At 42.1% G+C, this 15953-nt stretch overlaps 1 protein-coding gene across 2 annotated transcripts in view; it reads right to left on the bottom strand.

The window, feature by feature from the left end:
* LOC119895006 (rho GTPase-activating protein 32-like) overlaps positions 1-15953 on the bottom strand; it is a 122183-nt gene that overhangs the window by 82472 nt on the left and 23758 nt on the right. The window contains exon 2 of one of the 2 annotated variants that reach the window (XM_038707762.1): positions 5292-5412. In XM_038707762.1, the coding sequence (XP_038563690.1) occupies positions 5292-5386 (95 nt within the window). In that variant the 5' untranslated portion in view covers positions 5387-5412. Of the gene's footprint in view, positions 1-5291; positions 5583-15953 lie in introns of both variants that reach the window. The other variant, XM_038707761.1, reaches the window with a different exon arrangement.

The raw sequence follows: 15953 nt of genomic DNA on the forward strand, positions 1-15953 counted from the left end.
TTCTTATCATTCTCATCAAGTTTCAATTTACTCTTTTTTAGCAAATATCTCCTTTCCTCTTCCTCACGTTGACTGTGAATGATGTAATCTGCGTCCAATAAAGCAGTAGTCATACACTGTTGTTGGGGAATTGGGAATTTTGGGGAATTCCAGAGTTAAAACAAATGCAAGGTTTATTGTGAAAGGACCCACAAAATACTTCAAATTAAATAATAAACTCTATATTGATGAAAAAAATGTATCTCTACAATAACTAATCCCCAATTTTACTGCTCATGCCTAAGCACCAGTATTAACTGACAATTACATAACATTTGAAATTACATGATAGGGTGGGCTTTCAGCTAACTAACATCATGTAGCTCATTTTAAGCAAAAGAAACTCTAATTACGAAACTCTGAAGGTAACAAAGTTAAGTGTAATAAAGCAGCTAGATAGCTAACTACTGACATTAACTTACAGCGTCTCCACCAGCGTGTGACGCACTGGACTGGAGCAGCTGCCGCTGCGAGTGATGTGGGCAGACAAGACGTTTGGAAATGGTATGGTCCATTTTAGGGGTGTCAGAAATCGTATTTCAAGATTCTTAAATATAAAGGCATGAGTATGGGAAATATATTGTAATATTTACAATGACAGGTATGAAAGACCCCCCTAAACTGTTGTTTTTGCCTCTTGGGTGGGTCCAAGCCTTAACTAGGGTGGTCAGACCCTCCCAATCCCCCCGTAATTCGAACTATGGTTGTTGTTTTCTTTAGCTAGAAATAATCCCATACTTTGGACACATTCTTCTTTGTCCCTTCTATTTTCTCTCTTCCTCCGCTTTGCAAACAGCGCCATTATAATCACGTCATATTCACAGGATAAGCGCAATGTGCGACAGTAATAAATGTCCGTGTGAAAAACTTTGCTATGTATAGTTATGGATTAAACGATGCATTGATGCAAAGAATTTGCGTCAATGCATTTTATTAATCGATTTAATCGACAAATCATTTCAGCCCTACGATGGATGACAACAAACTTGAACTAGCAGCCAAAAAAAACCTGCTCAGCTTCCAAACTGCAGTCTGAAGAGGAGCCTTCACTTTCTCAGTAGTAGGAAAACAGACAAGCTTTGATTAATGGAGACGCTGTGACCTACACTGTACATTTCCTGCCAGACTGAAACGTAGCGCTCATATTTTCCTCTGCTCCGCTGCTTTCATCGTCACCTGCTGCCACCTGTCACGTTAGCTTTGAAGAATGAGAAGAGGACGCTAGCTAAGCACTACCGTGCTGCACAGTGTGCGGGTTAAAATCATTAACGTTAGTTGCGTATTGGTTTTGGTCATGTGAAAGTCCAGAGCTGCACTTTCACATTTCCAAGTTCCACCTTTTCCTTACGTCAACATTACGTTATCAATTAACCTCTAGATAACCGATTATTGTCATTTGTGAATCGATTCAGAATCATCCAAGTCCGCATCACGTTGCATCTAAAAATCTATTATTTTCCACACCCCTACTGAAGACAGTCTGAGTAAATAAGATATGACTCTTCACAGTATGTATCTACTTGTACATGAGTTCATTGTAGCCGGTCCTGATTAAATAGTCAAAAGCCAAATCTATTGTGGACCCTACACATTAGATTTCCACTGTGAAGGAAAAGCCTTGGAAAGCAACAAGCAGCAATAGAGAGAGAGAAGAAAAAACAGAGGGGAAGCTATTAGTAGGCAGCACACGGGATCTCAACCTTATGCCTGTCCTGGAACTTGTCCACTGGCTGGAAGTCTCTCCAGTCAGCCAGCAGTTTAGCTTCTATCCCACTGAGGCAGTTTATCTGTCCTGCATATGGCATAGCAGACAAGAAGGGAGTCAATTATCCATCTATTCTTGTTTCTATTAGGTTCTGCCATCCAGATATTTCCACCAACAACTTCATGAAATTGGTATCATCCTACACTGGGACACTGCCCAAGTAATCTGATCTGGCATACTGTGGTGTTTCCAGTTGTACTGAAAATATGTTCTACAGCTCAGCCAGCCATCCACGTTCAACTGAAACATGCCTTGATGCCTTGATCCCCATAAATATTTCTATGCTGTTGATACTCATCAACAGAAGTGACATGACTGAACATTTCAATGGTCACCGAGTATAATGGTTATTTTTCCCCCAGCAGAACTTGGATTTAATGAACAGCTGTGTTAGTAACCAGCCATTGAATGGCAGCATGGCTGTTGTGCAGCATCAATTACTAGAAAACTGAAACAGACAAGAGCTGTATGTGAGCAAGCTAATTGCACTCCCTTGCACAAGTACGCTACATGATGTCGCTGGGGAATACTGATGTACAGGATACACACCAACGTTAACTTTAGAGGTCACACGCTCTGCATAGCAAATTCAGTTTTAACATGTTTGCTATCTAAATAAAGAACACATGTTACAAGGTTGAATTACTAAATAATAATAATAAAATCATATATTCCTTGCTTCAAAAATGTCAATTTCACAAACTGATTGAGCTGCAGCTGCGACTGCAGATCAGGGTTACTGCGTTAACTTTGCACCTCTGAAAGAAAATATCCACTTGGATAAGCCCAGCCCTACAGAGAAATTATTGGCCTAATGAAAGGATCTTGAGAGTACAGTGAGCTGCATTTTGAACTGTGTGGAGTGAAGATGGGGAAAACACTGTGGATATTGAACAAAAACATATATATATCTAACCTCTTTTAAAATCTTTAACATTCAAAACAGTGAAACCTTTCATTTTTCCACTTTGTGTTTGCAAAAGCTGTAGAGCTCAAAATGACAACGAACAAAAATAACCACGGAGTACTACAGGGAGGACTTTTTCCAGTAGCATCTTTCATTAGCCCAGCCCTGCCTGGTAAATGCCCACATCTTTCAAACTCCACACCTCCAGTCTGTAATGTAGACATCACTATGACATCATCAGGGTTATTTACATTTACATTTATTCATTTAGCTGACGCCTTTATCCAAAGCGACTTCCAATTGCTATACATGTCCCACACCTCTGGAGCAACAATCCACTGCGCCATCACCACCCATCATCTTCTTAAACTTGACAAAGCTCCGCCAGAATCACAGACAACATTATACAACTAGCTATGACAAAGAAACCTATCTTCATGTTAAAAATCTGTGGGGTGCCCATTTAATAAACTAAAATTTAAACAATCATGATGGCTTGATAAGAAGACTACTGTAAAGTGACAAAAAACAATTTATTTACTAAAAACAACAAATGACTTACATTCAATCAACTGCCTGTACAAGCACATGGGAATGCCACCTCCCTCGCAGCCTGGATGTACCTTAAATTAGCAGCTACATGATCGATTTAGTTACAGATTCATGAGAGCTTGCTGGCATGGGCCTCCTCTGCACAGTACTGCTCTGTTGTCCACTCTTGTGTCTGACTGGATTAGGGAATCAAACAGTATACAGTTTTACAGCATTTTCATTATATTTCCCTGGGTCACCTCCTGGGGGCCTTTTGTCCCCAATCCGCCCGACTCAGTCCTGACTGCTGACCCCCCCTCCACCACCAAGATTCACCGGACAACTTTTATAATGTAATGGCCGTGGCCAAACTGTTATCTATACCCTGTCATCTCTGATAAAAAGAAATAATCTGCTGCAGTGGGCAACCCACTAAGCACACACACCCTTGTACTGTACATGACATCACCTAGAAGCAATTTAGCAGTAGAATATACCCTTTTTCCATTTGGTTTCTACCCTATCTTCTTTCTCTTCACTCCATCTTTCTTTTATCTCCTTTCTCTTCTTTTCACTCACTCACTCTCAGTAGTAATGTTGGACCGCTGTCTAATGTATGCTAAGCTGCTGCTGCCATGGTAACCCCGGTGCAGGATTTAGACCCAGTTCAGGACTGGAGGGGCGGTGTGTGAGGGGCAGGTGGAGGGGCTGAGCTGCCTTAACCGGAATGCCCGCACCAGCCTCAAAAGATAATAATAATAATAATAACAGCAGCACAAATTTGCAAAAACAGAGACAGATGTGTAAAGCCAGTGTGACACACACACACACACCACTAATCCAGCAGTGGTAACCCACATCATGCTGCCTTAGCAATAATGTCGGTGAGAGAAGCCATTGGCTACCTGCTTGGATGGCATTGGAACAGTATATTTCAGTGCTGGTGAAGTCAGAATGTGAGCGGTGACTAACAGAAATAGTAAGGGAATGACAGCTGAATGACTCACAGTATTAATTTCCATCTCTGATTGTACAACATGTCAAAGGAGATCCCCAGGATGTGCTGGAGATTAGTTATACCTCACTGGCAGAAAGTGTAACAACTGTAATGTAGAGGAGATCAGTGATATCCCAGCAGCACCTAATAGCTGATGACACATGCCTGGAAGCCTCTAACAACAAAAGGTTAATGGCTGTTTGTTATGTGTGCTCTTATCGCCTGCACGTGCGACGGCAGTGTTTGTCCTAAAACATCCCTGTGAAGCATGTATGTGTGTCGGACACTAGTCCGCCTGTGTTTTTGTGAATGTACATGCTTGGGGGTGCGTGTGTGATGACAGTGCATGGGCATGTGGGTGTGGGTGTAGCGATGACGTAATTAGCTGAAAGCTGATACACTCGTGCCTCTCTGTGGAGGCGGTGGTCGTTGGAGCTGGGAGTTGACTGGCTCGGTCAGTAAAGGAAATCTGAATGAGGGGTTTCCAGCGGTGACGGTTAGTGCTGGCTGTCGCCCAGTTGCTATGGGTTGATGGGGTGTGGGTGGGGGTTAAATAGGGGATGGGGTGGTGACTGTGCAAACTCACAGCTATAGCATCTGATGCCTCCCCCTCCTCCCCTGGATGCGGATACCCTGGTGTCATTTCTCCTTGAGGCATAGAGGAAGCCAAGCCCCCCCCCCCATCATCCACACACACTCCAGCACATGCACGCACACATGCACACTCTACGCCGGTACTGCTACAAACACAAACCAGATTCTCTAACTGTCAAAACCTGAGCTCTTTCCTCACATACAGTAAGAGTAATGATAAGAGAGGGAGACACACATGCTCAGAGCATAAGAAGAGAGGCCCACACATACATATTCATACACACACAAACACACACACATTTACACACACATTTTTGCCCCTTACTCTGACTATAAACAAACTAGCATGCTCATCGAACCACAACCAAAGGTGTGGTCCTCTCCACACACACTCTTCCTCCCCTCTTCACTCTGCTGGAAAACTGAGGTTGTGCGCCAGCCTCGTCCGGTGCTCTTACCTGTCCAAGATGTCATGGCTGGACGTGGCTGTGGCTCCCAGCAGTCCTAGTGCCGCGCTCCCCACCGCTGCGGCAGCCCCGCTGCCTGCCTCCATGATACTGACTCACTGCAATGAGCAGCCTGCCAGAGAAGCGGAGAGAGGGAGGGGAGGGGGAGGATGTAAAGAGGTAGATCAGGAGGGAGAAAGACAAATGAAATAAAAGAAATCACATGTAGAGGCAAGAGTGAGGATGACGGAGGGGGAAAGCAGAGGGAGAGGAATGAGGTAGATAATGAGAGAGGAGACAGGACTGTGAAAGAGATGAGTGGTGAAAAGGGAAGAAGAAAATCAGTGGGAAGATTGCCATGGGAGCAGGATGAGAGAACAGGGTAGGGGGGAGAACAAAAATGTATTAAAATAATTGTGTGTGTAGTCTGTAGATCAAATAAGTCATGTTGATGGAGCTTTGTAAAGCAGGATTCCACTTCGGTGTTAACACATGGAGATTCTGGCACACACATTCGAGTGTGACTCAACAGTCAAACACCAGCATTGGCTGCCCCGCTAGCCTGTGGTGACTGTGCTCTCTGAGGTCTCTATCCTCAACCCACAATATCAACTGTCATGTACATTTTTTCCAGTCAATTCATTTTGTTTTTAAAACTCAAGACACTCTCTGACTTACCAACAGCTTTCGTCAAAAACTGTCCGACTGTATACTGTAAAGCTACTGTCCAATCAGAATTAATAATAATTCCCCACCCAAGTGTAAGATTAATAAATGCAACACAATCACACACCCTAAAACACAAGCTTGTTATGTAATAGAAAACTTACTATACGATTTCTGCAGACACAACAGACGCTCTGACAAACACAATGCACCGTGTTCCCAGAATAGCTTTAGGTCAGCCAATTTAAGTTATACTAGCAGAGAGCTTGTGAACCTTGTCCCATTACTAATGCTTCAAAAGCAAAACAATCTTGACATGATAAGATGTGACCCATAAGACCCCCACATCACTCTCTGGAAAGAATGTATTGAGAACAATTAAGTTTATCATTAATTTCTGTGCTCAACCATATCACTTTGATTTGTTAAATTTCCCCCAGATATTCCTTATTTCTTACCCTCTAGTAAACAAAACATGCACAGACCAAAGATCAAAAAATCGTCTTTAATGTTCAAGCTACTGTACTGCCAGTAGGTGAAGAAGTAGCGTTGTTAGAGGACTAAAATAATATTTTGACTAACAGAAAATTATATTATGATCACTAAACACCATTATCTCACCCAGTAGTGCACCTGAACTATCTGACAATACCAAGCCCTGATTACACGTTTGTGTTTTTTCTTTGATGCTATTATTCCCAGGGATCCAACGATCAGCATTTAGTTTATCATGCGAAAAAAGCACAAACAAAAATGTAGATTTTCTCAAGATTGGTCTGCATTTGCATCAGCATGTTCTGTTAAAGTGAATTTAATATTATTTTAATTTAAATAATTTGTTTTTGATTATTTTAATGACTGTGAAAAAATCAATTTCCTGAAGCCCAAAGTGACACTCATTTGAGAAGCTGAAACAGCAGAATCTATGGCATTTGTGCTTGAAAAATTACTTTAAAATCAGTCAATTATCAAAATTGCTGCTTATTATTTTCTCGGCTATAGGATTATTCCGCTGATCATTTCAGCTTCAAAGTGCATTTTAACTACTTTATTAGAACAGTTCTCCAGCCCAGACTCTAAATCAGTTAATACAAGAGGAGGTTTACTGACTAGACAACCACTCTGGTGTTCTCACTTATGGTCATTGTTATGTATATTTTTCACACAGTCCGTGCATTGCTATCTGTTGTTTAAAACTCCCATTTAGTGTGAAGGTTACGTTGGGACTGTCAACAGGGCTCATCTCCTACCCAGTGAATCATCGGTGTACCCATAATCACAGCAAAGTACACCCTCATGGGTATTATTGCTATAATACGACCCACCACACAGCACACACAACCTCCCAATGAAATCCAAATGTGACGTTGACAGCAGACGAAAATAGATGACAGGAACACAGCAGGAATGACCCAATAAAACAGGGGAGGAGAGAGGAGTCCATACAGCCTAGATTTCTGTTGTAGTCAATGGCTGTGTGCTTTAATCCCAGGAGGATGACGCCAAGAGGATGGAGGGAAGGTGGGGGGCACAGGAGGAGAAAGCGTGGGAGGAGGAGAGGATCCTCACAGGCCACACTGAAGCAGCTGGTTGTACATCTGAGTTAGACTTACTGGGCATACATCGTCCCCAAGGCTCTCTTTGGTGTGCAATTTAGTCAAAAAAAGCATCATACATTATATACGGCACATACCATCTATAATAAAAGGCATAAGCCGATAACAGATACAGCAAATAAAATATCTATTCTAAAATACAGATTTTTTTTTACTGTAAAAGGAATTCCTCTGAAACACTGAAGTTAATTTGACGTCTTTGAAAGAGTTTTTCATTCAAAGTGATTCAGGGATCTTCACTCTAAATAAAACAAGGCAACTGTATGAATCATGAGTGATTAAGCCTCCCTCTGGACCAATCAGAAACTAATGCGTCACCTTGTTTTGACCTGTGATCGTCCATGGCATAAGAACATCCAGATGTCCTCGCCACCCGTGAGTCTGGATGGAAAGATTATCAACTTCTGTTGCTCTATACGTAACAACTATTAGAAATTATTAGCAAATGGAAGAAGTTCAGGATGACGGCCAATCTCCCTCAGTCTGGGGCTCCATGCAAGATCTCACCTCGTGGGGCATCAGTGATCATGAGGAAGGTGAGGGATCAGCCCAGAACTACATGGCAGGACCTGGTCAATGACCTGAAGAGAGCTGGGACCACAGTCTCAAAGAAAACCATTAGTAATACACTACGCTGTCATGGATTAAAATCCTGCAGCGCACGCAAGGTCCCCCTGCTCAAGCCAGCACATGTGCAGGCCCGTCGGAAGTTTGCCAATGACCATCTGGATGATCCAGAGGAGGAATGGGAGAAGGTCATGTGGTCTGATGAAACAAAAATAGAGCTTTATGGTCTAAACTCCACTCGCTGTGTATGGAGGAAGAAGAAGGATGAGTACAACCCCAAGTTTGGGGATGCTTTTCTGCAAAGGGAGTGGAGGATGGATGGGGCCATGTATCGCAAGATCTTGGCCAACAACCTCCTTCAGTAAGAGCACTGAAGATGGGTCGTGGCTGGTTCTTCCAGCATGACGACGACCCGAAACACACAGCCTAAGGAGTGGCTCCGTAAGAAGCATCTCAAGGTCCTGGAGTGGCCTAGCCAGTCTCCAGACCTGAACCCAATAGAAAATCTTTGGAGGGAGCTGAAAGTCCGTATTGCCCAGCGACAGCCCCGAAACCTGAAGGATCTGGAGAAGGTCTGTTTGGAGGAGTGGGCCAAAATCCCTGCTGCAGTGTGCAAACCTGGTCAAGAACTACAGGAACGTATGATTTAAGCTGGGTCTCAGACACCAACAGCCTTGTGTTGGACAGATTTGTGCAACGGTGTCTATGAGGGAGCGAGAGTGAGAGGGACGAGAAAGAGGGACGAGCAAGAGGATGTGCTGCGTGAATAAGCGCTGCCTGCAGCTCTGCAATCAAATATGATTTTAGGCCTAGTAAAAAAATTGAAAATCTATATGTGGCTGGTTGATATTGTGGTGGGCCGGCACAAATAAATTAACGTATGGGAACACTGCTCATGTTCAAAACTTTCTGCACATTCAGAATCTCTCCCACGTATCGGTGTTCTCTGACATGTTAAAAAAAAAAGTCATAATATTAGGAGACTAACGTTATTAGCCTATTTAAAGAGAATTCATAATATTTTACTACATGCCCTATACTCTTTATATATTACTGATTCGCTGGAAGTTTCCCCTCGACCGTCTGACAGACACAGAACTGGATGAGACGAGGAAGTGCTCATGCCGGGGGAAAACAAAACTAACCAACACCTGTGATCAGGTAGAAATCTCACGAACAAAAACACAAGTTAACTTCAGCACCTCTGATAAAGTGCCGCTTACAATCCCCAACAGAGCAAGTCAGGGCTTCAGTTCCTCTCCTCCAGTCGCAGTGGACTAAACTGGCAGGTTTTAATGTTTCAGACTACAGTTTTTTAGCAAGTAGTTTAAAGTTTAAAACTTGTATTGTTGTGAATCTTTGGTGTAAACTCGCTTAGAATTTCCAACCAACAAATGCCCACCAAAGGCAGCTCAGCACCCCCCTTTCCAAAATATTGCTTCCAGCGCCCCCCATCATCCTCCGAACGCCCCCTGGGCCGTTGAGAAACACTAATTTAAATCATGACACGGCGATATCGACTGCTATGAACCAGTGAGTGGTGTGACATGAGCATGACGGCAGGGTGAGTTGTGGATCCAGACACAGGCTAGATGTTGACATTCATCTCATGTCCTGGCCTACTGTAAACACCTGCTCTTACATCACCCACAAACAGCTCCCAAGTCCCACAGGAAAGACATGAGCTCAACCCATCGGACATTAACTGTGTTTTTGTGTGGCCGCACCTGCGTGCGTATGCGGTGACGCGAGTGTGAAAAAATACACATCTCTTTTGTTGTTGTGTGTAGAGGGAATCAAGTGTGTGCACTAGTTAAAAGAGGAAGTGAGTTTGTGTATGCCAGGCAGGCAGGGCGGAGAGGCCGAGCTTCACACAAATACCTGATGCAGCAGAAACCCCATAAAATGGCCGACCTTGAGAGAGGACAGAGCCTCGGCTCCGAGGAGATTAAAAATCAAGACTGAATAGTTTCTACACCATAAACATCCTTTATTCTCATCAGGCTCAAAGGGAATATCTATTCTCATCTATCTCTAATCTATTAGCGCTCACCCCTGGATGTCCTGTAATACTTGTGTCAGTGTATTTCAGTGGAAATTATACCATTTTTAGATGCCCGTGTGTCCTATCCACAACAGATAACCGGCCAGATAAAGCATCAGCATGTGCAGTGTGCAAGCTATTTAGTGGACACACAAAAGTCACTTGCTCTTTATATTTGACACTTAAAGGTCCAGTGTGTGTGATTTAGTGGCATCTAGTGGAGAGGTAACAGATTACAACCAACTGACTCTCCCTCACCCCCCCTTCCAAGCATGCGAAACTTCTGGACATTTAACAAGAGGTATGCCAATGTTAAAGTAACTTTATCAAGAGTCATACAGTATGTTGATGTAACTTTAAAGTTACTTTCAGATGCCAGATGAGCGACACTGACTATGAGTTTGAGTCCAATGACTGGATTTACTGAGGAGAGTCACGTTGACACTGTGTGTATGAACCATACCGCCTGAAATAAATGAGAAAGAAACCATGCCTTTTCCACTAACTAGTAGATGAGAACAACACCCGTAACCATGGTAACTGTTCAAATCAAAGATGGCGACAGCTGTAGCCACAGAAAGCTCAGCACGGATATAAAAACTAAAAATGCATGAAAAATCATTTTTGTCAGTAGCCAAAATAAATACTTCATATGAGAGTGCAACATAAAATTTCCCATGAAGTCTGTGTATATAATCCTGGCAGATTCAATCAGTCAAACTCCCTGGGAAACCGAGCAGCTCAGAAGTACACGAGCGAGCCATGTAAATGCACACAAACCTCTCTACGTGAAATCAATACAAGGTAGTACGGCTGGATGATTTCAACTAAAATCAAAATCACGATTAATTGAACATTTCACCTCGATTACAATTATTAAACAATTATTTTGTTTTTGAATGTTGTTTTTTTCCTCATATTTCACTGACAAGGTTTGTACTGTAGATATATGTTCAATTATTAAAGCTGGGTTAATTTATTCACAGATCCATTACAATATCTTAATGTTAATTAATAAGGTAATGTTGCACATGACAGAGATATGGTTTCCCTATATTCAGAGCATCGCCTCTTCTGAATTATGAGCACTGCTACTAAACTTTCACTCAATTATTTAATGAGTGAGTGGACGAGCAAAAGAGAGAGAGACCAGCAGAAAGAGATGCTGAAAGCGAGCGAGTAGTAAGGCACAGATTATACTTTCCGCGTTCGCGAGGGTCCGCGTGACGAAAAAATTGTCATCAGAGGGGGTACGCATAAAGACACCGTTAAGTGCAATTTGTACTTCTGCATCGAATCATAGGTGACTGACGTGCACCTCCTCAAAAATGTAACTACTACAGGGCTACGTCCTGTTGGCACCAGCGTCTACTGCGCATGATCGTGCAGCATAACCGTGGTTTAATGACGTAGAACAACGGCAGAAACACAGTAATTCTGGTAGCTGTGTAGCTGCACCAACAAAATGTTTCATGGCTCAGTGTGTTTGTCTGACTCGGATCGTCACTGATTAATCAGCCCACCTACGAGGCTCACCTGTCAAACAACAACGCAGCGTCACTGATGGCCGAATAGTTTTTTTAGATTGCTGAGAGTTTATAATCTAAGCAATATGGTTACATCTCTCATGTGTGACGGGGTGTCACAGGGTCAGCTTCACTGTCCGATCTCTGGCTTACCCCCTTGCGCACAAGTAAATGCCTGTGCGTAGTCTACGGCGTAGCTACGCACATAGGCTACGCAGGAGTATAAATCAAGCTTTAAGGCAAAGATTAAGGCCTTTTCACAGGGGAAGCGACACTCCGCCTGTGTAGTCGTCTGACCCCGCGGGGTCGCTCTGCGCTTCTCATGTGAACAGACACGGAGACAAGTACTCCGCGAGTAAACGGAAGGCGCTCTATAGATAGTAACCACGCCAACGGCTTCTAACTTAAAGTAAAACTATAAGTAACGTTAGTTGATATATATAATAATAATATAGCCTATTATTCATATAGCTGATAAATCTAGTCACGAGGGCCCGCTAGGGTCTGCATGACGAAAAAATTGTCATCACAGGGGGTACGTGTAAGGTAAAGCGCTACACCAGTGTAACAACCGATCTACTGCACGTGTGGAACATGTCTGCCAAGCTGACTGCAGAAGGTAAACCGAAGTAGTCCGCGTCCGCATCAGTCCGTGTTCGCTCCCGAGTATATTCGAGATCTGCCGGTAAATGTACAGTGTTTCCACAACTGTTGGAAAGTGAAGGCGGTTAGCGCAGGACTGGATGGGGCGGAGTGACGTGACTACACACGCTGTGTTTCAAGGGGACAGTACATGAACACACACACACACACACAATATTACCAGGATTAATTAACGGACATGGGGAAATTACGTCGGCTCTGTATTTTGGTATTGATTATTTTTCAATTAATTGTCCAGCCCTGCAAGGAAGGCAAAGTTCCCTTACATGACCTCCTCCACTTTAAGACAATACAGACATAATTGCTATACCAAGGCTGGATGTATGCAATGGATTTTTTTATTAACCTTTTTCACTCTTAGTGGTGAATATGACTTGCCATCTTTGGCTTAATTCCCTAATACCAGAAGCGAAAGCATTTTGAGATTGAGACATGACACAAAACCAACAGATGATGTGTGACAAGGGTTAGTGACCTTTCTAGTCTTTATAATGAAATAGGACAGGTCACATTAGTTCATTTACTAACTGGCACATACTTTTGAGGGCCATCTTTTAAGATAATAAGAATGGCCTTTTGCCTAGATAAAATACCAAATGTTATTTTAACTGAAACGCTGTCATTGTTATCGTACAGTTCTCTAACCCTTTGATAACACAGATAACTTCAGTATGTGGGCTCTGTATACTTTTTATATAGCCTATGGCTGTATACTGTCTGTGTAGTGCACTGTGCTCTTATGGATGATTCCGTTTTGTTCCTTTAGGAATGCTAAAGACATTACAAAAATGTTTTATTTGGCATTTGTGAACTGCTTCAAAAAAATCGTACAGGATAAGAATCACGATTATCATGTGAATTTATTTTTCACCCACCCCTATAAAGAGTGTCTGTCACTGTAACCCCTCTCCCTGAATTGAAAGCGCAGACTATTCAAACGATTGGTATGCAAATGAGGTAATGACGTCTTCTGAGCACTTCAGGGCCAGTTCTTGGAGCACCTGGCAACAGCATTCAACTTTGTATGGACTGCAAGTTTGTGTCTGACTGCCTAGGTGAAGGTCAGCAGTATGTAGCCATGTCATGGTTTCTGATATGGACAGCAGAGTAGCAATTTATAATAAGCAAGCAATAAAGCTTGTTCTGCAGAAAAATCAAGAGGGCATTTAATCACCACATAGCTTCTCCACTATGAACTTAATTTACCACCTGAAAGTGGGACAAACCTGGGCAGCATGCAGACTCCGTCTGTGGTTGTACCTTCTCTTTAAACAGTTGTGTAATGCAGAACAGAACTTTGAAATCATTCATTTTGCTGCTTTCTTTTCACATCTGGCACACATAGCTAAGGACATATTTCTAATGTATTTTGCTAATTTGAATGCCCACAACTGTTTGGATTGTATAAATTTGCAATCAACCAGACACAAACTGTGTATATTTCCTGCTTCACTGTATTAGTGGTTATTTTATAGGAAATACTATTATATTGTATTTCAACAACTTCTGAACATCTGATGTTGAACTCTGCATTAACCAGAACTACATAAGCTGTCTAGCTAATGCTACATGAAGCAACATAGTAACAGTGAAGAAAGACTCGATCAGTGGCTAGAACAGAATTCTAATAACTGGCAATATTTTTAAAGCAGATTTTATTTTGTTTAAGTCCCATTTTACAATGTTGTGACTCACAGTTGGAGCACTACGGCCTGGATCAGCATAAAACTGTCCTGAATCGTCAGCACAAAAGATTAATTATTTGATAAAAAGTGGAAGTTACACCTGTGTACATAAAAACAATGCGCAAAAAACACAAAACATATTACAATTAGTTTGACAACACATGAGTCATGATTTTAGTGAGAATGGTAAACTTTGCATTTCATTTTTACTGAAAAAACATTAAAGTGATGCTGATGTGATTTTTCTGGGGTCCTTATGTCTGGAGAATATGATTTGTGGGGCACCTGTTAGCTAACATCCTTGTGCTTTATTTTCTGTTACGTGTGCCTCTATCACCGGTTGGAGGCTAACACCTTGTTTACACAGGTTGTGTAGTAAGAGCAGCACATTAGCACATGAGCAGCAAGCAGGAGCTTCAGTCCTCTGTCAGTGTCCCTGAGCGTAGATCAACCACGTTTTTGCAGTGCTCAGAGCCCAACAGCCAATCACTGTAGTTATACAAGTAAACGGAAGAAAATAAGACTAAAATATAGGTGTATCTGAACCATCAGACTGAAAAATGACAACACAATCTGCAGCTTTAATTTGGAGCTTGAAGCTGAAGTTTTTTGGATGAATTTAGCAACTATGGTGCCATGTTCCGTTCATAAAGTCAAAAGCAAAGCATTTTGAATTTGCTACTACTGACTCAGTCTTTCGACTGCCTTCTTCTTCACAGCAGGGGCCAAGGCTCATGGGTATTGTAGCCAGGTTAAACTGACAGACGAAACATGATTTCTCAGAAACATGATGGTCAGAACATGCAACCTCAAACAATACTCAAGTATTTTTTGAATGCAAAATACAGAATTAGACTTAAATGATACACCCTTGATTTGGTACAGCATTCAATTTTGAACTGTCTAAAGTGTGTGTATATGTGTGTACACACACACACACGCACACTAACTAATGGTGTTAGATTATATCTCCTTTAGGTTCATCTATCGGCCATGTGAGTGCAGGTATTGGTCGATGCCGATTATCTCTGAATGCCAGGATTTTCTTCAAGGCGGGTGGTGGACCCCCCAACACTACTAGTGTATTAAGAGAAAATACAAATTTTTACAAATTGCATCAAACCATCATATTCCAAGTTGTAGCCTACAGTTAATTCCATTGTTAATGTCAAATTATGTGATTCTGTCCGCGACTTCTGCATCTTTCAGGGGGGCGCGCCGCCTCCGCAAAACGATGGTAGGGATGGAGTTCAAATCACTTCTCAGCTCAATAAAGGATTCAGTAAATATGCTACCAGATTTATCTGCACAAAGGTTTATTTTACATAAAAAGGTATGTAGCTTCTTGTCTCAGGGCTGCATTGTTCACATCATCGCTGAAGATTACCTGCAAAATGTTTTAAATATCTGCAGTTATTCTAACATGTTCACACACACTTTTGTCTTCATTATGATTTGGTCAGACAGACACGTTGGTTTAACTGACACTTACCTTTTTCTGTAATAACATGCCTGGAAACAGCACCTCCTGTAAGCTACACATTGTATCCGTCATGTCAAGCTCTTTCCTCCACATTTTTTTTGATAAATCATTTTGAGAGACCTATTTTGGATTGAATTATCTATGTAAGCAGCGTGGAATCAGGAACATCTTTGGTGGCTATTGTGAGATCCCCTGTGCTCTCACTCCTGATTGTTAACTCTACCACGCCTCTGTCAGACCCTGACATTTAAACTGACACCGAGTGTTTTTGTTTCCACACTCAACATTTTTCTTTTTATGTAAAACCCCATTCTGTGTTGCCTCTTCAACATTTGCAACAACCTTGAACCCTTCTGCTAAAGTATGTGGAAAAACCTCTTTGTTTGCTAGTTGTTAGGGTCCTCATGTAAACAATTTAAAAGGG

Source organism: Micropterus salmoides, unplaced genomic scaffold, assembly GCF_014851395.1.
Source record: "Micropterus salmoides isolate LMB-PRFRI ecotype aquatic unplaced genomic scaffold, ASM1485139v1 Ms_hic_scaffold_9, whole genome shotgun sequence".
Taxonomy (NCBI): Eukaryota; Metazoa; Chordata; class Actinopteri; order Centrarchiformes; family Centrarchidae; genus Micropterus; species Micropterus salmoides.